Source organism: Aulonocara stuartgranti (assembly GCF_965226115.1).
Source record: "Aulonocara stuartgranti genome assembly, chromosome: 7".
NCBI lineage: Eukaryota > Metazoa > Chordata > Actinopteri > Cichliformes > Cichlidae > Aulonocara > Aulonocara stuartgranti.
The window spans coordinates 15,739,395-15,761,992 of NC_138945.1; the positions used below are offsets into that span (position 1 = coordinate 15,739,395).

The window sequence follows — 22,598 nt, forward strand, 5'->3', positions numbered from 1 at the left end:
TTACTCACCTCTTTTTGCCATGTGTGCATACACCACTTTGCATTTAATTGTTAGTTATTATTAAACTCTTGATGTCTTTCATAGTGTATCTTCAATCCTGCACACGCAGCCCCCCACCAGCTTGGTTCTTCCTGTTAAAAGGGAGCTTTTCCTTCCCACTGTTGCCAACTGCTTGCTTATGGGGGTCATCTGATTGTTGCTTTATACCTTACAATATAAAGCACCTTGAGGTGACTGTTGTCTGCTATATAAATAAAATCAAACTGAAATAGTTTTGTGGCAATTTTTGTCATGTAAAGTCAACCATAAAATTTAGAGAATGAAAAGAAATCCTTGTATGCGAGGGAAAAGGCTGAAAAGCAGACCTGCATAGCTCTGGGTGACTCTGCAGTCTGCATGGGCTCAGGAACAGTGGTGGAAATGAACAAATGCTGCGTCTGAGAATGCAAATTAGAACTCTGCAATATAAGAAGAGAAATAAAACACATTAAGTTAGCTCAAGAAGAGCTGGAGCCTTCTCTAAGCATCTTATTTTAAGTAGGCTGATGTCGAAAACTGTCCTGTGGACTGTGAAAATTTGAAATAGTTTTTAGATATCATGGACACTGCTTCCTATGGACAATCAGTTTTTTTTTTTATCAGCTTGTAGTTTAAAAGCAAGCATTTGTGAGGCAGTAAGGAAATATAGGCAAAGATAAGGTAAAGGAAACATTTAATACGGAGTTAATACGAAATGATACATACAGGTTTTGTAGCAGCATATGCTATTATCCATCATCTTTCTCAAAGACGGCTCGCTCATTTCAGCCAAAGCATGTTCTGCATGATGGACGGGACTCAAAGAACCCTGCTGCCCTCCTGAGAACATTTGGCACGTAAAATAAAGATGATCTTAGCGGTCTGAAAAACAGCAGCACAATCATAGAATAAACGAAGTACACAAAATACTCTTTTTTCAGAACTATGTCAATAGGTCCTGAGTTCCTACATGCTCCCAGAGAGCTGTTAAAAGAAAGTTTGATGGAAATAAAATGTGAACTATCAACATGTGTGACTTTGAAATGTTCAACTGGCATCCAAATCCATACGAGGATATGGAGTAATATATTATGGAAACAGGGATGTAATACAATGAGGCGAAAAGAAACCCAAACAGTGCTTCAGTTTATGGAGAAAGTCAGCTACTTTTTAATGACAACATAACATTTTTCCACCATTTAGACTACATCACAACAATAAACATCCTCTCAAATGTGGTTCCTGCTGACAACATCTTATCTGGAATGGGGTTGTGGTCTAAAGCCTGATGTCTAGGGAGCGGAGGGGGGGGGGGGGGGGAGCAGAAGATATCGAGGCGTACCTACATTAGACCTTGCCGGGTTAATTTGCAACACATACAAATAAAGAAACAGAGCCGAACAACTAGTATAAATAAATCACATGCCCTCCACTCACTCAGACAGGCATGTGACGAAAGAAAGATTGGGCAAGTTCTAGAGACATTTAGAGTGAATGCTGTGTGGCGTGTGTCTCACTTCTCATTCACCAGCGGACAGACCGATTGCTGTGTTTTGAAACATTACAGTGACTAATTAAATGTCTTGTGACCAACGGCGCACTCGTGAATTTTACAGGAAAGTAGGGAGCCGAAAGGAGATTTTTGGTTTAAAAACAAAAACAAAAACCGCTTGGGTAAATTAACTGCTGATTAAAAACTGAGCGATCTGGTCACAGATGAGTTCTCACGCCTGGCAGACCATCTGAGAAAAAAATACAGAATTCACAGTCCTCTCCCAGCTGTGTTGTTTATTCACAGGAAGCTGCTGAAAAGTGGTGAGACTTAAAGCTCCAAATGGAAGCATATTTCACTGTGTATAGACAGAAACATTAAATAAACACGAACTATCAAATAAACCGTGTAGTTTTCTCTAGAAGTTGATCGGACTTGAAACTCAATCACAGTAACAGGAACAAACAGCATAACACTCATCCAGTTGTCCAACAGATGCAACTTATCTGCTCCCCCAACGTTCAACATGTGTTTCAATTAAAACTGTCTAGGAAATCTCTATCTGTATCTTCCACTTGGAGCACATCCTGTGCTCCTCCTTCTGAGGTCACAGGCTACGTGCTGAAAAACAGGAAGTGTGTGATTGAGTTATTTGCAAGCTTATCCTGAGCGAGTCTGTATTAATGGCTACTGGGTTGATTAGTTCACATAGCAAACTTGTGGAAAAACAACTTTTCTTTTCTTTACAGCTTGTCCAATTTGTCATCTTGAATTTAAGGGAGAATCTCTGACCTCTTCAGAAAGGGATCTTTGCTGGATAAAAAGACGTGCAGCTGAGGGATCATTTGCATAGCCTATGTGGGAGTAGTGTGATATAGCACTTCTGTTTTTACAGTACCGCATAAAAGTCTTGAGCTACCCTTCATTTCTTTATATTTTGCTATAGGAAAATTGGAAATGGGTGGAGCAGATAAAACATCTGCAAACACAAATAAACATACAGGATATAAAGCAAAAACACCATTTGTACAAGTCTAATGAGCTTAAAAGTCAGTATTTGGTATGACCACCTTTATTTTTCAACACAGCCTTTAATTGGTCTTCAGAAATAGGTGTGTTGGAGCCAATCAGATGCTTTCCAGATGATATTACATGGTAGATTAAAAATTGACAATATTTTCAGCGTTCATAATTGCATCAATTTCAACAAAATCCTGAAAAGCAGTCCAAACCATGACAGAGCCTCCACCATGTAACAGATGGCTGCAGACACCCACTGTTGTTGCTCTCTCCTGATCTCCTCTGTACATATTGATTTCAACCAAAAATTTCAACATTTTTCTTCCTGTTTCCCTTCCTTAAAAATACCTTCTTGGCTGCCATCCTTTCCATTGAGACCCTTTCTGATAAGGCTTTGGTAGATGGATCAGGTGAAGTGCATCCTCAAATTTTTTGAGGACGCACTGCAAGGCAAGTGACGTGCTTTTGTAACAAAGTGCCTAAAAATACAATTACAGTTGTTTCTTTGCTCAGTTGTCTGTTATGTGTACATACAACACTGATTCATCCCTTGAGTTATGTGTCTTTTTAAATGCTTGAATGACTCATAGGTCAGTGTTAAGTGGCTTAACAAAAAAAACAAAACAAAAAAAAAACAGCTCTGAAAATGGTCATGTACAAAGACTCGGTGAGTCAGTGTCCAAAATAAAACTTTGTAAGACCTTCAAAGCTAGGGATCACTTTAAAATGAGAAATTAAAGAAAATCTAACTTTTTAGAAGCAAAATATAAAGAAGTGAGCAATGCCCTGTGCACTGTATTGCATATCTGTAGGTGTACGTATGCAACAGATGAGGTTTGTTTTTTTCTTTTTAAGAGAAGTGACCTACGGGTGAAAAAAACGAAAAAAATAAATAAAGGGAAGGGAAACCTTCCTGAGCGTCAGTGACTTATCTTGTGACGCCGGCTGTGCATTGTTTCAATTGTTGTTTATGAGGGATGAGCAAAAAAAAAAAAAAGTGACAAGGAGCTGAAATAGAGGATGTAAGCCTTGTGAAGATGACTGAGATCAGATTATTTGAAAAGCAACAGAAGAGCTGTTATGTCACTGCAGCATGACTGTTGCCGTGTCCTGTAATTGTTTCTGATTTGATTTTGTTATAAACTTAAAAGAAAAAAAATGCATAGCAGCGACTTCTGGATACAGAATTGTCTAAAAATGTGATCCACATTCTTTGGAGAGCAGAGACATGCGGCCTTGCATCACTTCTTATTTGTTATGCTGCACATTAGAACATCAAACTTAGTTTAATCATTTAATGGTGGACTTTAACCCCTGACGCCTGTTATATAGATTGAATTAAGACAAATAAAGCGTTCATATTTGTAAGAGAGGCTAGCATTATTAAGGACTGCACTCTAAACATACAGTGGTGTTCTTTAAGAGCTTTCAGCATGAACAGCAACAGCCAGAGGGTGGTTACTGTGTTCAATCAAAGCTGAAAGTTTGTACTGTGAATGTTGTGTTTATGTTCCCATCATCTGTGTGGAGGATTGGAAAATGAACTTCATCTATTACAGTCCTCCTTCTCATTACAGACACAGCAGTGGAGAAGAAATGCATTCACACAAATGGTGTTATGTATTCAAAACACGTTAAGAAATGAACCTGCTATAATCTATGTTACACATAAGAAAACATACCAGGATTACTTTTTATATAAAAGGGTTGTTGTGGGGGAAGAACAGTCAACCAAAAGTGTGTTGAAGCAGCATATGGTGCTGTCTAATTGCATTTTAGGGACACATTATGCACGTTTTTTAAACAGCGTGGCTTCGTAGTACCAATATGACTGCAGTTCTGGATCGTAGCTCATTGATCATAGCTCATCAAAACCACGACATCTAGTTTGGGCATCCTCGTGAATTCAGACACTCAACAAATGAACTTGACTTACTGTTAGTCAATTATTTTGCGATAAGATGGCTAAACTATTTGCCACTTCAGCCTTGCTCGAGTCACACCGGACGAGTTAGGAGTAATAGAGCTAGATCGGGGTGTAAATTAGATGCCTACCTACCAAGTTTAATGGCAATCGACCTGCTAGTTTTCACCTAACCCTAGTCACAGACTGGAAACCAGGTAAAGAAAACCTACTGATTGCATGATTAAGGCAGAAGCTCGGCTGGTGATAAAACTGGTAGAAATAAACAGTTTATGTATCAAGAAATCAGCTGATTTATTAGTGCTGTTCCCAAGTCATCCAAAAAAATCAGTTGTCGCAAATTTAATTTAGATGAAAGCAGTGTGCTTTAAAAAGACTCAAGGTTTTTCCCCCACACATAAATGCTGGGCAATGGATATTTAGGCATATTTCAATGTCCAGCACAAGCATTCTTGAATGTGAGGTTTTTTGTTGTTGCTCAAAAAGTAGGGGTAAGGAAAAAGTTTCACCTTGAGAAACTACAGACAAAATGTGTGTAGGCCTTGACTCCAACACTGACACTGACAATGTGAGCTTTGCAGGAAGTATAGCACATCACACAACATATGGACGAAAAGTACTGGGCCACACTTTTAATTTTTGAATTTGGGTGTTTTCAGTCTCATTGCCTCAGATGCATGCTGCCCAGCGCCATTTGTGAAATAAGGGATCACGCTGAAGTGCTCAGTGAATTTGAGTGTGGCACTGTAACAGGAAGCCATCATTGCAACAAGTCTATTCATGAACTTTCTTCCCCCCGATATTCCACGATCAGGTGTAAAGTGGTATTATAAGCACTGAGGTGCACAGTCCGTAAATGTCTCCTGCAGTCTGTTGACTCAAAGAAACTCTTGGCATTGGTTTGCATGTATGACCACTTCCTGGATGTAATGTATGTCCCATGAAGTAGATTTACATAAAAAAGGACAATTTATTCTATTGCTAGTAATATTTGATACAAGATTAGACTGCAATAGTGAGGATAAGTAAGGACACGGGTCTTGTGAAAATTGCCTTTGTGAATCAATGTCCTCTTAGTAGTGCCGGAAAAAAAAAATCAACTCATGCCAAATTCCTAAAGTCATTTGACAAAAACAGAAGACACGTCGTGTGGGAGTTCCTGGCAAGATACACTGGAAATACAGTGTCAAGTGCCTTTGTGTCAAACCAATTAACACTTTGCTTGAGTTAGAGAAAAAAAGGGTTAATAGTGGTGCCGATGAGGGAGAGGGAGGGGGCGAAATAAAGGAGCTGTCACAGAGCAAAAAGGAGGTGTGAGAGAAAAGCGTCCGGACCGGTTTTGTCTGGTTAAAGACGAGCCGTATATGAAGGCCGCGGATTATGACTGAGTGAGGAATGCTCGTCTTTGTTGAAACCTTTGCCCATGATGTCATCAGTACTTTCCCTGGCACCACCTGTGGCAGGATCCACAGGAGGAGGCCAGTTTAAAGCAAAAGCAATCACGCTGTTGTAATGCGCCCCAAGTAGTCACCTGAGTCCGCTTTTGTTTTTACATTTTTATAATCGCATTTCGACAGAAGGCAGACTTCACTGTGTGCAAGGCCACGAAGATTAGCTGAGTGGTGAACCGTGTAAACCCTCCGACAAATGTGGGTGTTTGTCTGAGCCGCGTTATAGGAATGTGTGTGGGTGTCAGGGTCTGTGTGTCTGTTGTATATACTTTGCGATTTGAGAGAAAAACGGGGAAAAAAATGGCAGAGAGTGTGAAGTTGATTAAAAATAGAGGCATGGAGAAGAGCACGCAAAAATGAGACAGAGCGTCGAGAGAACTCCAGCAGACAGAAAAGGAGAGCACGCTGGAAAAAGTGAGAGGGAATTAAAGTGGGACTCGTGGCAGAGCCCACAGTGCTGATGTTAGCTGTCTGATCCACTCAGAGACAGTTGGCAGCAGCCTGTCTACCAGCCGCAAATGTACAGTAATTCAAAGCATGCGACGTGACGCCGTTCCCTGCTAGCTGGAGCTGCAGTCACCCACCCACTCATGCACACACACACACACACACACTGAAGCAGTACACCCTGTAAAAGTAACAAATGCACTGAGTGCTCCATTCCACGTGATGCAATTATTCACAGTTCCATAGCAAATTTTGGCTGAAGCTAATCTCATAACTAAAAGGCATGGCGCCTTTTGCAAAAAAAAGAGAAGAAAAACCCAGATCTTCCAAACAACTGCGAGGAATTCATCTGGCTTCCTATCAACCAAAGTTTAGGACAGTTCAATAAACTTAATATGTGATAATCGCTGTGCACTACATTTAGCAATGTCCAAATCAGTCTTTGACAACAACTTAACTGAAGCTTCTGTTTGAGGCTGTTTGAGATGAGAGAAACATTTTGTACCAAGTTGAAGCTCAAAGTTCAAAAAAATGTTCTTTAAAGTATAGATGGAGCTGGCATATTAGCAGCAAATAAACACATGTGAGATTAAGAGCCTGCGGAGGGTGAAAAGAGTTGGTAAAAGGAAAATAAGATTCCAACTTTTGTAGGTTAGTTCTCATGAGCTTCACATGACTTGCATTTAGCCCCCCCCCCCGCTCCTCTCTTCATTCCCTTCTTTCTCCCTCTGTGCTGAACGCTCACCCCCCTCCTCCCATCCCCTTTCCTCTGTCACTCCCCCCCTCCCCTCGCCCTCCCCTTCCCCTTCCCTAGCCCCTTCTCAGCGCAGCACATAGACTTCCTGTGTGTCCTGGCCTGAATGGTATGTGCATGGAGTGGGTGTCTGGGAGGCCTTTCATCCAGCATGGAAAGAAAAGAGAAGTGGAGAGAGGGGCTGAAAAAAAAAAAAAAAGAAAGTGCGAGAAGAGAGTCATCTTTAATGACTTTGAGTCAGAGCAGTTGTCCAGAGACACAGAGTGGGTGGGGCATGGTATAGAAGGGGTGAGAGGGCTATGGCTGTGCCAGGGATTTGTGTGCGCGTGTGTGTGTGTGTGTGTGTGTGTAGTGTCTGGAGGGGAAGAGAGGCCTGCTGGGAAGGCCTGCAGCCTGCCTGTTTGCCTTCCTGGGACAGATGACATCCGGCCGGGAGATCGCTTGCATGGCTGAGTGACGATACTCAACTAGAATAGATAAAAATTAACTTAGAATTCGAGCTCTGCTGTGGGAAAGTATAAAGTAATGCAGATCAAGCAGGATTTGCAAGGACAAAGTGACACTTGTGCTTCACAGAGTCTTGCAGTTACTGCAGCCTCTTGGGTGAATGTTCCACTGCTGGTGTTGGCAGACAGGGTGTAGCTGCCTGCTGACTGCCAGGCCTGAGCAGACCTTACCTACACTGTGAAGGGGCACATACAAGTGAGGCTGCCTCATGTCATGGAAACAAGCTACAGTTGTCTCTGTGTGCACATGCGCACACAGAGAATGTTGAGGCATGTCTAGACAAGATAACCTTTAATAGGAAGACAGCATACAGTGCCATCTGCTGATTGGACTGAGGTTTGATTGTTGCCATTGTTGGCATTGATTTAATTCATATAGATGGATCATTTTTTGGTTTTTTAATTTAACAGTGATATGTAATATTATAAAGAACCTAAAATATCAGAGAATGTCAATTATCTGATAATCCAGCTGTTGGCAATAATGGGGAGGAAGAACTTCTTTTTAATAAGAACAGACTTCCTGAAAGGAAGAGAGTTCATTCATCAATGGCAGTAGACAAATTTTAGTTCTAGTCCAGCGTTCCTTTATTTATTTATGTTATTGTTTATTGCAATTATGTAGATGCAGAACTAAAAGTAATGCATCACACTGAGCTCAGCTCTCAGCTTTCCCGTGTTTCATCCTACCTGGTGCTTGGCGGAGGCGTTAGAGCTTCCTGCAGCACAGTGAGCTGCGCATTGCTGCAAATTAATTTGCCACTAACTACTTTTTTATAAAGTGAAAGTTAGTGGGCTTATAACAGGGTATTCAATCATCAAACAGCCATTATTTGAACCAAGTAGTTATTAGAACAAACCTGTGTTTTAGAGTAAGGGGAAAATCATTAGCACCAAGATGCTTTTCATAAAACACAGTAAATCCTTTACATAACTAGGCTTCTATATTAAACAGCAGTGTTTAATGTTTAATATTAATGTTCACAGCAGAGGTATATAGGTTTTAAATGAATTCAGACTTTAATTTCAGTGTTATGGGAGCATGAGTTCTCATTCATTTACTATTTTCAGTATTAGAGCTATAAACTAGCATCAGTAGTCTCAACTCAGTATACTCAAGTGTTACTCATGGTTGTCTGCTGAAGCTCTCAATTTCAACACTTTATATTTATGTAACCGTTACAGTGCAGTACTGAGTGAAAATGATTTACTGGAATTACCCCTGAATTTCCATCTTGTGCTATTATACGGTCAAGGTTTATCCATCTGTTCATTTATTTCATAGTGATTAGCAAATGCTACCAAGCTATGAAGCTAAGCAAAGTTAGCGGCTATTTGTTCAGTAGTACTGCAGCAAAGTTTTTTCTTGCTGCTCTTGTTGTTGTGCATGTGAGGATCCAGACGTTAGGATGTAGCATGCAGCATTGCTGTGTCTATCAATAAGCTTGTTTACAAATGCCTCATACTTTTTTCTATGTTGACTATAAAATCCTTCAAAACAAGTTTAATTGTGAAAGAAAGCGAATTTCTCCTTCTCTGTAAGCTCTTCCTGTCATCGTCCTCAGGTTATTTGTTGTTTTGGCGGTTTTGAATTCTTTGCGAATTGCTTTATTGTTATGCCTGAAGTTTTGATTTTGTTGGATTTCTTGGTTCCTTTTTGGATTTCTTTTTTTTCAGGTGATCGCAAGCTTTATTTCCAGTGACACCTTTGAAGCTTTCATTTCTGTTTTTAACTTGTGATTATTCTAGTGATGAGTTTCAGTTTTGCTTATTTGAGTACAGTGAACTCAGAAACCAGTTTGACATGCCTGGAGTTCTGTGACATGACAAATAATTGTGCTGCAAGCAGCCATCAGGAGATGGTTATACTCACTGGTCATAAAGGGATGGCCTTGGCCAACAGAAATACTCGGCTAGGCTGTGATACATAGTTGGTGCTAAAGAGCCAAAGACTGCTGTTACAAGGTGGACTGGATCCATGCTTTCATATTATAGATGCCAAATTCTGACCAGGCAAAGTCTCCAATCATCTGTTGTCCAATAGCCTCAGCTTCCTGATGGTGCCCGGTGTGGTTTTCTGCTTCTGTAGCCAATCTGCTTCAAGATTTGATGTGCTATGTATTTAGAGATGCTCTTCTGCATAAATCGGTTTTAACAAGTGGTGATTTGAATTTCTATTTAACCCAAATCACAAATCTGCCTGGTCAGTCTGTGGCATCACCAGGGGATCTTTTACCCAGTGAACTGCCGCTCGCTGCATATTTCCTCTTTTTCAGAGCATTCTGTAAACTGTAGAGAGGTTTATGTGGAAGTAGATCAGCGTCTTCTGAAATACCCAGAGGAGTAGTAGCAGAAGTAGAGTTGCTGCTACATGATTGGCTGATTAGGTACCTAATAAATTGGCCAGATTTAGGGCAATTTAGCTAATCTGAAAGGAAACTGATTGTATCCTAGAGCAACAACAAATAATACCGTTTCACTGCATATTTATTTCAACACAATACAGTATATACAGTTTGAAAATTTTTGCAAAACTTTGAAAAAAAAATGGGAAAAAGGACAAAGAATTGGCCCATAGGAACATCACCAGTGACTGTTCTCAACATTAACATTCATATAGCACTTAACTCAACTGTTTAGCACAGAAAATGCATTGAAATGTTTCCAACTAAACATACAGAAAATGCAATAAATTATATACAGAACCTTCTGAATAGATACTGAACATACCCAGCTGTTCGATACAATAAATAGATTTGTAGGATGCTCGAATTTTTAAAGGCAGCAGCAGAAGTAAAAAAACAACCGAAAGAAAAAACAGTAAAATGAGAAAGTTTTGATTGAAACTGTCACCACGTTTCATGAACTCAGATCATTTTACTTAAGTTAGCATCTGTTGTTTTTCTCCCAAAGTGTTGATCTTAAGATAGTAGGCAGTAAAAAAAAACCCAAACACTTTACATCACACTCTGAACAAACTGAGATGGTAGCACTACTATAGGCTGGATTCTCCAAGGACACGTTATACAGCTTTTTAAAGTATACACATAACTCTCTTTCACACTGTCGCACATGTACACTCTGAGTCATTGAGTTTATGGAAAGGACACTGATGGGCACAAAGCGCATCCTCAATCTCTAGCTAGCTTATCGCCACTGCACGTCTTAGCATCGGAGCTAGCAGGTTTGAATGCTTCAGTATTCTCTGGAAACACCTCTGCAGTGTATATAAGATGTATGCGCATGGCATCAAACAATACAGCTTGCATATAACAAATTGCAACTAACAAATTAATTCCTTTGATATGATGTATTATAATAATAATAATAATAATAATAATAACAATAATAAAACATTCTGGACAGATTTTTCCTATGACACCAAACCCACACAAAGAGGCACAATTAGTTAGAAAACTCATTTTTGTGATGCACAACACGGGTAACTGTAAAGCTTCTCAGTTTTGTTGTGACTCCTGTATGCATGTGTATACGTGTGCATATGTAGGGCGAGAGGGAAGCTGGCTTGAAGTAGTAAAAGAAGATGGAAAAATTTGGCATTTGAACATTTTCACTAAAGAAAAATCTCCAAAGTTCAAGGTATGTGAGACACTGAGTGGACAATCTGGGAAAAGGGGAACATTTGGCAAAGCAACACCTTCTTGTCCAAATCTTGAGCCAAAAAAGTCTGACAAGTTTCCTCCTTCTGCCAAAAAGAAAAAAAGAAATTCTGTTAATTTCCAGAAACAAAATCCAAATGTCCAAAGTCATTTTTAATTCAAGCAGTGTCCACAAAATCTTTGCGAGGTGGCATAAATCAGAGAGTTGTCACTGTTTGTTAGAGAGCTGCATAGCATCGTGTGGTTCCTTCCCTGACTAGAAAGCTCACTGAAAACTAGGGAGAGCAGAGTAATGCTGATTCCACATGGAGACAAAATGACTTAATAAAGTATCTTCCACTCTGATGTAGAAAAATGGATACTGCCCATTGGCAGGTGCTCGGTGGTTTTCTGTGCTGCCAGAAAATACTGGCTATATCCCGTCTTTGTGGGTCAACCTTTCAATCAAGACTCACAGTCCTTTTCTTTGAATACAATTTGGTTGCTCAGTAGACCATCAGCTTTCACCCATCCACTGCAGCATTCTCAAGATGCTCAGCTTGGAGAAATGGCCTTTTTCAGGCTGTTTGTATTACTGCTAGACTTTCTGATATTTCCATAATAATAATGTGTAGGGTGGAGCAGCAGTACCAGAGCGACTGACTGTTTTCTTTATAAAAAGGCTCATCTCTGGCTGTATTTCTCATCAATTCAAGCACACATATTTTTGCATGCCCTCCTTCCCTTTATGCATTCTTCTCAATGTGATGTTTTTCTCCCAGTACTTGCCCTATAGAAGGCTGTAGATGGCTGGAATGGTGTGTATTTCTTGAGATCTAAAAAGACCCGAGCTAAGATACATCTGTAAATACGGTAAAGAAAAAAAAAATCATAAAAATTGAAAGCTAATAGAAATGATTTGCCACACAGCAGCTTGCAGAGGATGCAGGGCAGATCCAGCCTTTCATCAGAAGTCATTTTCAAGGAGTCAGCTCAGGGAATGATGATGTATCAGTGGGGTATGTGTTAGATTATTTTTTTTGCTCTTTGGTGAGCAACTGCAGAAAAATGTTTAGCAACGCAGGCCAACGGTGCAGCTCTGCTGGAGATCCCCTGCACCAAACTCTGAATAGGTAAGATTGTTCTTCCAGATGATTCCTGCACTCCCATATGTGAGCATGCTAAAAGTTGGCCCCGTTCGTGTGGCAATGGAAAGTATCTCCTGATGGCAAACAGAAGAAGCAAGTATGGGAATAATTCAGCTGCTGTAGAAAAACAGCACTGCACGGACCAATTTCTTTTCCTGTTCATACATCAGTTTCTATTACTTTACTTGTTCACTATTGGGACCTGATTCTAATTTTGAAACTCTTTATATTCCGTCGTAAGTTTGACAAAAATCTGCTCCATGTAGTTTTCTCACAATTGAGAAAACCTGTTTTGGAGTGAATGGAGTTCAGCTGTTGAGCTGTAGCTGATGAATCAAGAACTCCACTGCTGTTAGTCCTCATTCAGCAGATATGCAGGTAATAGATGTCAACAGCATTACAAAGACATGAAAAATACATTACGATCTGCCTTTAGTCAGCACCATGCTGACTAAAGGCAGATCGTAATGTTATTTTGCTTTTCACACTTTTTATAAACTGGGAATGGGGGAATCTGAATGGGAAAACTGAAAAGACAGGAACGGACACTTTACACTCTTCAGAAGATACATCCAAGAGTAAAATATAGATATATAAATATATATCTTTACTGTACTGTGAGCTGTGTTTTTAAATGCTATGTTTAGATCCTGACTAAACGTAAGAGGTCTGACTCAGCATGCGACTACTAAGAGGGCGTCTGTCAATAAATTTCCTGCAGTCATGACTGCATTCCAAACTTTGGTCAGCAACTTTTTAGCTAATAGTGGAGAATCAGTCCAACTTATTCTGTGCTGTTCTTTGATGCAGACAGATAGAAAAACAAGGTTTGGATATGTTTGCTAACTGTGTACAGGTTTGCATTATTTTCAGTGAGCAGTCGTGGGTAACTGAAAACAGATTCCCAGCAGTTATTGAATGAACTGCATGTCTTTGTGCTATTTCCACGATGGCACGAATCAATAAGAAATACATTTTTTAGTATGAAGCCAGCATGAGCACTTCAATCTGCATCTTTTTCTGCCAGCTTGACCACAAAGTTGGGAGGCTAAATAGAAGAACTGTTCCACATGTTGAGAAATTCACTAGATTGCACACTAGTTTGTCTGTGGAAGGATACAGCCAACGTGGATCAATAGCAGACCATGACAACTGAATGGTTGTCAACTTTGCCCCCTCCCAGCAGGGGGCTTTCGGCTCAAATCACTTCCCAAACACCCTATACATATTTGGAAGGATATATGCATAGTAGTAGGCATTTTCTCTTGGTGCCAAAGTGGATAAGTAAAATCACCACACAGTAGGAAAGCTGACTGTGAGCGTACAGTATTCTCAACACGTTTTCGTGTGTTTTTGCAATATTTGACTAGGCGCATGCTAGCTAAAACTAGCTGCACAAGCTGAAATGATCTCAATTTAGTTTCGGGACCTGACCTGACCTGACCTCCATAGGCCTGTGGGTTCAGTGTCCTCCTTAGTCATCCTGGTTACCACAAATGCGTTTTTCATTACCAAATTGGATGAATTAGTTGAGCAGTTGAAGTATAATTGTGGAATTCAGCTGAGGGGACACAGCGACTTTACTAGGTAAGCCTGGACTCCCAGAACCTAATGTTGATGCTGGCTACAGCTAGCAATAAACTTAGCCTTTAGCTTAAAGATACATGGTGAAGCGATGGCATATAGTCCTGCATGTAATCTAATGTTTTTATAATCAAATTTTACAGGTAGGTACTTGAGATTTAGAGGTACCTTTGGGCACATGCTGTTACTCCTATGCAAGCCTTGCTATTTCTCTCCATTTTCAGCTGTAATGCTAAGCTAAGCAACTACCGGCTGTAGTGTCAAATTTTCAACATTCTTGGCAAACTATGTGCGATGGCTGAATTTCTCAAAATGCCAAAGTATGCATCAAAGTAAGAAAGAAAGCAGTGCTCTTTCAACATGCTGCTTTTTAAAATGTTTAAACCATGTCAAACTTTGTGGAGTGCCGTGGAGCACAGGGTCTTACTGAGCAGACGAACTCTGCTGAAAGTCTTCATTAAGAATTTAAATCCATCAAGAGTTTTAGGCATTTAAAAATATTTGAGCCTTTCAAGGGGGGTTACTAATTTAGGCAAATTTGATGGGTTAGAACCAAGAGACTGTCAGATATTTCTCTTCAGATGGAGTTCAAACAGCTGCATGATGCAACACCAACATGGCAATGATCTGCTGTCCAAACTCAAATAGTGCATATGTATATATTTTACACCTTTCTGAAACTCTGCTTAATCTCTTATCTGAGTTTTTGAACATGGACTGATTTCTACCACTGTGCAGCATGTGGGCTGTCTGGCCTTTCAGAATTCAATTCATTAAGCACATGAAAAGAGAGTGCCAACGCAGAGTTCAACACAAAGTCACTTTATTAAGTTGAGGGGGCAGCTGGAGCAACCGAATGTGGGAGCTTCCTGATCAGGATATCTTTTTTTAAATCTTCTTTTTCAAGTGGATGCTGCCTCTGCTTGGGAAGATCAGACAGGAGTAGAGGGAGTAAGAGATGGCAAAGTGTCTCTGAATAACCATTTCCTGGTATTTGATCATCTCCATGCTCCAGAAATCTTTTTTGTTTTCGTTTTACACACTTCTGTCCCCACTGTCTGCCTGCTATGAGGTCACTCACAGTAAAACGTAATTTTCCTCCAAATTAAGAAGAGAGACACTCAGGGATGGACCTCTGGCTGCATTGCTATATGAGGCACAGATCAGTGGTGGGTGAGTTACCCTCCTCTGCTGTCGGTGCTTTGACAGTGGACTCTGTCTGTTGAGCTGAAAAAAGTGTGTAAAATGACTCTCAAAGGCATTTAAAAAGTAATTTCTCATAAATCTCCATCTCCTTAGCATGTGGACTCCAGGTCCTTTTATATACTGATCACTGTGGAATAAGATGTTCTGACAAAATAAAGAGCCAATATTCATTTTTTCTTTGTGTTTTTAAAAAGCTTCAGCAGAAATATGTGCAGAAAAGAAAAAAAAAGCATGAGGTGTCAGTGACATAAAGAAAATATGGCATTACACTAAACATTTTGACAGCCCAGATGACTGTTTGAGGGCAAGTACCGGCACATCCAATCCTGGGAGGTCACGGCACCAACCTGATTGGCAGCTTCCTTAAAACACACTTTGTCTTCTTTTCACAGGCTTCTGTAATCCTTCAACACAGGGTATCAAATTGGTCTTCAGAAGTATCAGAAGTTGACATTTCTCAATGAAAGATGAATGTGTGTGTGTTTGTGTGTCAATTTGATATGCCTTTCCAAAGTTTCTTGGTGCCTCCTAATAACACATCTCTTGGTCATTTCCTGATTTCCTTCTGCCTCTATGGTTCATTTGGTTTAACAGAGGTGTTCCTTTAGTAACAGTCAATAATTAAGTTGCCCTGCTGGCCTCTGTGCATCTCCTCCACCTCACTGTAGGTTAGCTACTACACCTGAACATAAATGTTCATGCAGTAAAGGTTCATCATTTTCATCTGATGTACAGCCACTCTACGCCAGTTTTGTGAATTCAGAGTCCCGTTCCTCTTTGCTGCAGCTCAGAGAGACCGCCTTAGGGGAATGAACCTTGCTGATTTCTTCCAGGGCACTGGCCAGAGAGTCCAGGTCCCCAGAATCCGGGTGCTGGGCTTCCCATAGAGTCAGAATCACTGATGACGGGCTCTCCTGACATGCAAAGTAGCACAAGTTCCTGCAGAACAGGAAAAATCGAACATTATAATATTGACGATGGATAACAACCAAGTGAAGTAGTAATGAGGCGATCACTTTGCAGTTATTATGCCAAAGATGCCAATGCAAATCACTGAGGTAATTTTGCTTGTTCTAAGTACATATTTTTTTTTAAAAAGGCACGATGAACAAAAGATGAGACTAAAAAGAGGAGTCAAAGCTGCAGGAGCTGGGATATCCTGAACTTTGTGCCTGAAATTGGTACAGGGATTTGTGAATATTCAGTCTAATCTTTCAATAGACCCTTCTTGCCTTCGAAATGGCAAATTCCTTTAAGCTTGTGTTATTTACAATTGAACATATCAAACATATCAAGTGTTCAAACTGTGCATTTTACCATCCATTGATCCATCCATCCAATTCAGGGGCTGGCACATCTGAAAAGGCACCATCAGTGCTAAAAGGTATGTACAGCTTTTAGAGGAAAATATGCTCCCGTCTAGGTTACAACCTTTTCAGAAAAGGTCGTGCATACTGCATCTATACATCACAACTTTGTAGCCTGCTTGCATTTCAGACCTTTCACCAACTGAAAATATTTGGATTTGATAACTATTATAAATCCTCTATCAGACAAGAACAGATATTTAGATAGATATTTACAGACTGTTAAAAGAAGAGGGGATGCTACAAAGTGGTAAACATGGCCCTGTCCACACTTTTTTGTCAAAGTGAGTCAAAATGAGTCAATATTTGTCTTAAAATGGCACATTTCATATGTTTTCTATGTTCCATTTTTAATAACACGGGCTTAAGAGAATCATTGCATTCTGTTTTGATTCACATGGGTTTGTACGATCCTTTAGGGGTCGCTACAGCAGATCATCTGCCTCCATCTCATCCTATTTCTAGCATCCTCTTTTGCCACACAAACCCTCTGCGTGTCTCCTTCAACAACTCCATGAATCTTCCTCTTCAAGTCCAGCCTGGCAGCTCCATATTTACCATCCTTGGATAAATATAACTCTTATTTTTTAAACAATGGTAACAATCAATAAAAAAATAATACAACACACCAGTAGAACAATAAAATTAAGCCACACTTTGTGGTTCATGAGAAAACAGGTTTTAAATTCAATCTCCACTTATTTTCTTCCTCTGATGTTGTTACAGCACCTCTCCAAGAGAGTGCACTGTTTCATTACAATGGGATTTCATTTGTTGCCTTCTCCCTGTCTTTGCCAATCTACTTCCCACCTCTGTATGCTGATGTTCCCACACACTCAGAGAAATAATTACAAAAATCAGCTTAACTAGGTAGAGACATTCCCATTAGATGCTTCCTGGTGTGTTTGGCTGGGTAGAAAAAGCTCAGAAATCCTTTTCCCCATTTCTCAGTCACAGGTGTTTGTTTTCAGACTCAGCTGAAGCGAAATTCCATAATCACACAGTTTCCCGTCATAGCTTCTTAGTGAACTTTTTCCCTCTCATGTGTCTCCAACTGGCAAGATGGAGAGTGTACTCACTGTCAGTACTCTCTTCCTCAAGTACTTGATGGAGCTGGGTGCACAGATCTAAAGTCTTCGTGGCTATAAACACTTGATTATTGACTTCTCCTTTGAAGCACAAATAGAGATCACCCCATCAACAAACAACTGAAATCCTGCACAGCCTACGCAAATAACTGACCTGGCACAACCTCTCGAGAGGCTGGAGGACGGAGCACATGCAGAGATGCTGCTAATGAGAAGTGCTAACATGAACACATTTTCTTGCCAGAGGCTGGCCTGTCAGCAGTCAGAGACCTTTCTTCAGATTTCTACAAAACACTGCATCTCTTCTCTACAGTATTCTGGCTGTGCCTAACATTTCTCCCTTTCTCTGCATGTGTTTTACGATCTATAATGAAACTGGCGGTGTGGCATGTTATTGAAGGCTGGAGAAGATAATTTCTGACGTGGTGTCTAAATTTCAGATTTAAACAAAAGTCTTCACAGTGGGAACAGTGTTTACATTATGGAACATTTTCCATTTTCTTCCTCGGACCTAAAGAAAACATACCTGCTCTTTTATTTGACTCAGCAGTATGTAAATGGCAGCTGAGGCACGAGAATGAAATGCAGCATTCAGAGTGTTAAAACTCAGACCTGTCTATGTGGAGCTTTTGAGCCAGGAGCTGCCAGTCCTTCCCGTTGGCATTTGCGGTGTCAAAGGTGGTGCTGATCCGCTGACGGATGGACAGGGGGATTTTAAAGGCCCTTGACCCTGTCTGGGAGGTGATGGTACAGTCCGACTGCGTGAAAAAGGGAACCACTCCCTTTTCATTCTAGTAGCAAGACAAAAAGTAAGAGATGTCAGGGTGATTTGATGCAAAAAGTTTCTCCTCCTCAACGTGAAGACAAGGACAAGGACTTTGCAATCTATAGATGAAAAGCTCCCTGAGAGGCTCATTAAGCAAGCTCTTAAATCAAATCAAGAGTTATTCAGCGCAGTAAAAGAACCTATTAACAGGCCGCATGACTGCCCACACACCACGCCTTCTCTGAGTGCTACTCACCTCCACTACAGACGTGTAGACCTGTAGTATCTGCTCCTTGCCCGTGACCTGTCGGATGCTGATCTTGCAGGAGAGCTGAGACGAGGAGTGGCTGTATCGCTCCAAAGTGAAGGCACACTGCAGGGGATGCTGGTTACTGGCCCACACCTGAGAAAAGGAGAACTCCTGCGGAGCAAGGAGAGACGGGAGGGCGAACAGGATGAACATAATGATGAAAGGATTAGGCTGGTGGAGACAACACACTCATTAAATCCCCACTAAAGACATTTGTTATTTGAATCCTGCTTTGCCACCCGCTTTGCTGTTTACATGATTAATTAAGACTGAACGAGCGGCCTCTTTAGCCAATCGATGATGTTGCCTAATCAAGAAGTCTACCCATCAGAAGGAGCACCGGTGGGTGTTAGAGCCCTCAGGATGTAAATACATTCTGCTAACCACGTGTAAAGGCTACAATCATTAGTGCAAAAACTTAACTACTGCTTGAGAAAAAAATGGTTAAGTTACAAATGCACGAGCATTCTTAATAAAGCAACTAAATACCAAACTTACCTGAAAGTCCAGAGATGGTCAACATAACGACACTACTGACATCAAACACTTCATTAACTTATTTTTAATTTTCCACATTTTAATACTCCTAATACAAAACCCATACATGTAACTGCAACCTGTTGGATCAGGAGCTGTGCTGTGCTGATGGTATTAGGGCAGCTCGCACTACATTTCCTCCAAATAACTGAAAAAACTAAAAGTAACAGAGCTATGCAGTCTAAAAGGTCCATTTCACCTTCAATTACTAACTACTGTGTAACCCAGACAGTGGTGCAGTAAGAACAGGTCAAAAACACTGTTCTACAGATGAATCATCCTCTCTTCAGATCCATCAGACAGCGGGACAAACTCTTATAAAAGCCTCCTTTAGACAAGAGTAGTGTCTGAATGAAAGCCTGTCGTCGTCTTCCCTGCAGCACCCTCTCACAGCGGCTCTTCCCTGAGAAATCCTAGTTAGTATACTTGGGGCATTATAACAGGCTAATTCTGCTAATAGGATGTCACTGGTGGGATAAACATCACGGGGGAGAGCAGAACATGCAGCATGGAGACCCCAAGGAAGATAAGCATGATATGAGAGTGGGTGTGTGTGTGTATATGCCTTGCCTGGAAGTCATAATTAAGTTCGTAAGGGTGTGTGTGTGGGCGAGATAGCCAGCCATAGTGATCCCCTGCTGTGCCCTTGCTGCTGTCCTCTGGCTTTGATGTGACCAAATAAAAAAACAGGGAAGCTGATGAAGGTGCACAGCTTCCTTCATTGTGCATGACCGTGACAAACACTGAACATGCACACGCAGTTAACACATGTCCTGCTTTTGACTCGAAACGATAGAAAACAGGAAGTGCCTACCTGGCAGGTGGTGAAAGGCTTGATGCTCCAGAGCAACTGTGGGACATCCTGGATGGATACCTGGAGGCTGAAAGTGTTCGCCTTAAACAGCATCATTTTAGGCTCCTCCAGCAGCCGCCCGCCCCTGCTGCGCTCGCCCACTGCCACCTCCTGATAAGGAAAGGTGTGACATGTTTTTTTTCCAGTGGTGGGGTACGGGTTAGCAAAGTACAGGAAAAAAAGGTTGTTAAGTGTCAGTGTGTCAGGAAAAAGACATAAAGACAAAAGAGCACAGATTTGAAAACATGCACCAATGAATCAGAGCCAAAAGTTCAAGTTGAAAAAGGGAAGAATGAAAGAAACTGAGAACAGCTCAAACAATTAGTTGATTGAAATTAATCATCAGCTACATCAGCCTTAGTCTTTGTCTTTAACACTGAATTAAGTCACTGTGGATTTTGAACTGTTAGTTGGAGAAAATGAACAATTTAAAGAAATTTGTGAATATTTTCTGACAATTATTGACCAAACAGCAATGGTCTGATGAAAGTAATACCCAGCATTAACAGTCAGATTTGAACTAGAACTTTTAAGCTATTTCCCTAAAACCAGTCTGAAAAATGTGACCAAACATTATATTTATTTTTCAAATGGAAAAAAAAATGGAAGAAAAACTCTGTTTTCCCCCCCCTGCCAGACGGGCTTGCACTCTTTTAGAGCAACTGTGACCATGAATGTAAAAACATAATTTTTATGCTTTCAAAATGTGCCCAGACTGAGTGGGTACTAAAAATACTAAAAGCTCCCTCAAAGCAGAGAGAAAATTCACAATAACAATATTAATATGCAGAGTGACAGGAACTTACTGTGCTCCACAAAAAAAAGAGAAAGACTGCATAGGTTCCCCATTTATTTAGGTGTGGATAGGTAAGTTAACAAATGAATGTCGAGGGAAATAACAGTGGGAATGTCTAGTGCATAGCCCTGAGACGCAATGACAGCCGCTGACATAACAAATGCTTTTCTAAGCTTTCAAAGCAACTGCCTTTAGCTGATGTTTGTTACAGCTGCTCTCTCTTCAATCTTCTTTCTCCAGGTAAAATGCCCAAAAGGGTTTCAATCTGGTGAGGTCTGAGTTGTCACTGATAAAAGCTTTGGTTTCACAGCCAGTTTGTTCGGTGGCCACAGTCTTGTGAGACTGGGAGAGCTCCTTTGTACGCAGCCAAACAAAATTTATCTTCAGATTTCCTCCTGCTGCTGCCGTCATCTGCTGCATCATCGATAAAGGCAAATGAGCCGCTTCCAGAGGCAGCCATGCTCTGACATGATCCGTGTTATATTGATGCAGTGAAATAGTTTGTCTTTCTCCATACTTTGGCTTTCCATCACTTTAGAAACAGTTAATTATTGATTGATTGATTGATTGATTGATTTTTGCAAGAGGCTCCTTGATGCTGCTTTCACAGTCTCCTCTGAGCAGATTGTGATGATGATGATTGTGCCACTGACCACTGTGTCGAGGTTTTCGTCCGCAATCGCTGTTTTTGTGGGCAACCTGTTTATTAAGTCCACCACAGCTTTCCTTTCCATTTTTGTCTTAAGACCTTTCCACAATTGATCTATTGCATCTGCTGTACTCCTCAACATTTTTTTTGTTTTCTCTTGTTATAGTGTATTTTTTTAAAAGTCATGGAGCATTTTCTGGGTGCTCACATTGATGTATGCCTCCCAGCATTCTTAACAGATAAAAAGACAGAGTAAAATGAAGGGTACACAGCTGCTGCCACCTTTTACGTGTTAACGATGCATGTAGTTGGAAACATCCGGGGCAGCGACTCACAGCTGACTTTTGCACATATGAACAGAGAGACATTAGAATGGCTAATTGTATAAAATTACTAAAATATTCAGGAGCTTTCAGAGCCAGTCTCTGGAAATTTATTCGCCTAAAGCAGCAAAAGCATCAAATTTCACTCTGTTGTTGAAGGGCTCTGTATGCGTGCATGTGCTGGCGTGTGCTCGACTTGCATGTTTGTGTTTACATCTTCTGTATCTTGGATTTGCAGGGAAGGGTGGGAAAAAGAGCACAATGCAAACGACACAGGCTGCCTTGAACCTGATCGATTCCTGCTTCAAGCTCACAGGGGAAATTATTTGTCGTATGGAGCACAAACAAAGGCAAAAAAAAGAACAAATGAACAAATAACCAAGTCTGACTGATGGAGAGGTGGAGTAAATTGGCTCTTGGCACCTACATCCAATTTCTCTTTGTTCACTTGGAATTCTGCCTCTGGGGTGGAGCCAAAAAATTCAAGCAGGCCGAGCGGCTAAGGGACAGCTCTCAGCACAACTTCAGAATAATTTAATTAAAACAGCAAAGAAACAATCATTGAAAAAGTCGTGTTTTAAACTGCAGCATCTTTTAACAAAGAGGTACATTTGTACTTTTGAGTCTGGCTTTCGCTGCGAGGAGAAAGGCAAACTTTTCATCACTCAAGAGCACACCAGTGAACTTGTGCACCATCTCAGACTGTGTCTGATTCTAAGACTCGTCACATGGAATGCAATACTGAAACACATTTAATTAA

At 40.7% G+C, this 22,598-nt stretch overlaps 2 protein-coding genes across 7 annotated transcripts in view; both read right to left on the reverse strand.

Annotated features, from left to right (window-relative positions):
• Positions 1-22,598, reverse strand: part of LOC309711500 (uncharacterized protein) — a 208,297-nt gene that overhangs the window by 34,416 nt on the left and 151,283 nt on the right. The gene's annotated exons all lie outside the window — the stretch shown is intronic.
• The window catches only part of LOC309711492 (netrin receptor UNC5D-like), a 197,632-nt gene continuing 185,141 nt past the window's right edge, over positions 10,108-22,598 (reverse strand). For 2 of the 4 annotated variants that reach the window (XM_082541868.1, XM_082541869.1), the window contains 4 exons: positions 20,032-20,181; positions 18,627-18,791; positions 18,217-18,395; positions 14,750-16,088 (listed from right to left, as the gene is read on the reverse strand). In XM_082541868.1, coding sequence (XP_082397994.1) covers positions 15,890-16,088; positions 18,217-18,395; positions 18,627-18,791; positions 20,032-20,181 — 693 coding nt within the window. In that variant the 3' untranslated portion in view covers positions 14,750-15,889. Of the gene's footprint in view, positions 11,319-12,414; positions 12,434-14,749; positions 16,089-18,216; positions 18,396-18,626; positions 18,792-20,031; positions 20,182-22,598 lie in introns of those variants that run through there. The other 2 variants (XR_014277986.1, XR_014277987.1) reach the window with 2 other exon arrangements.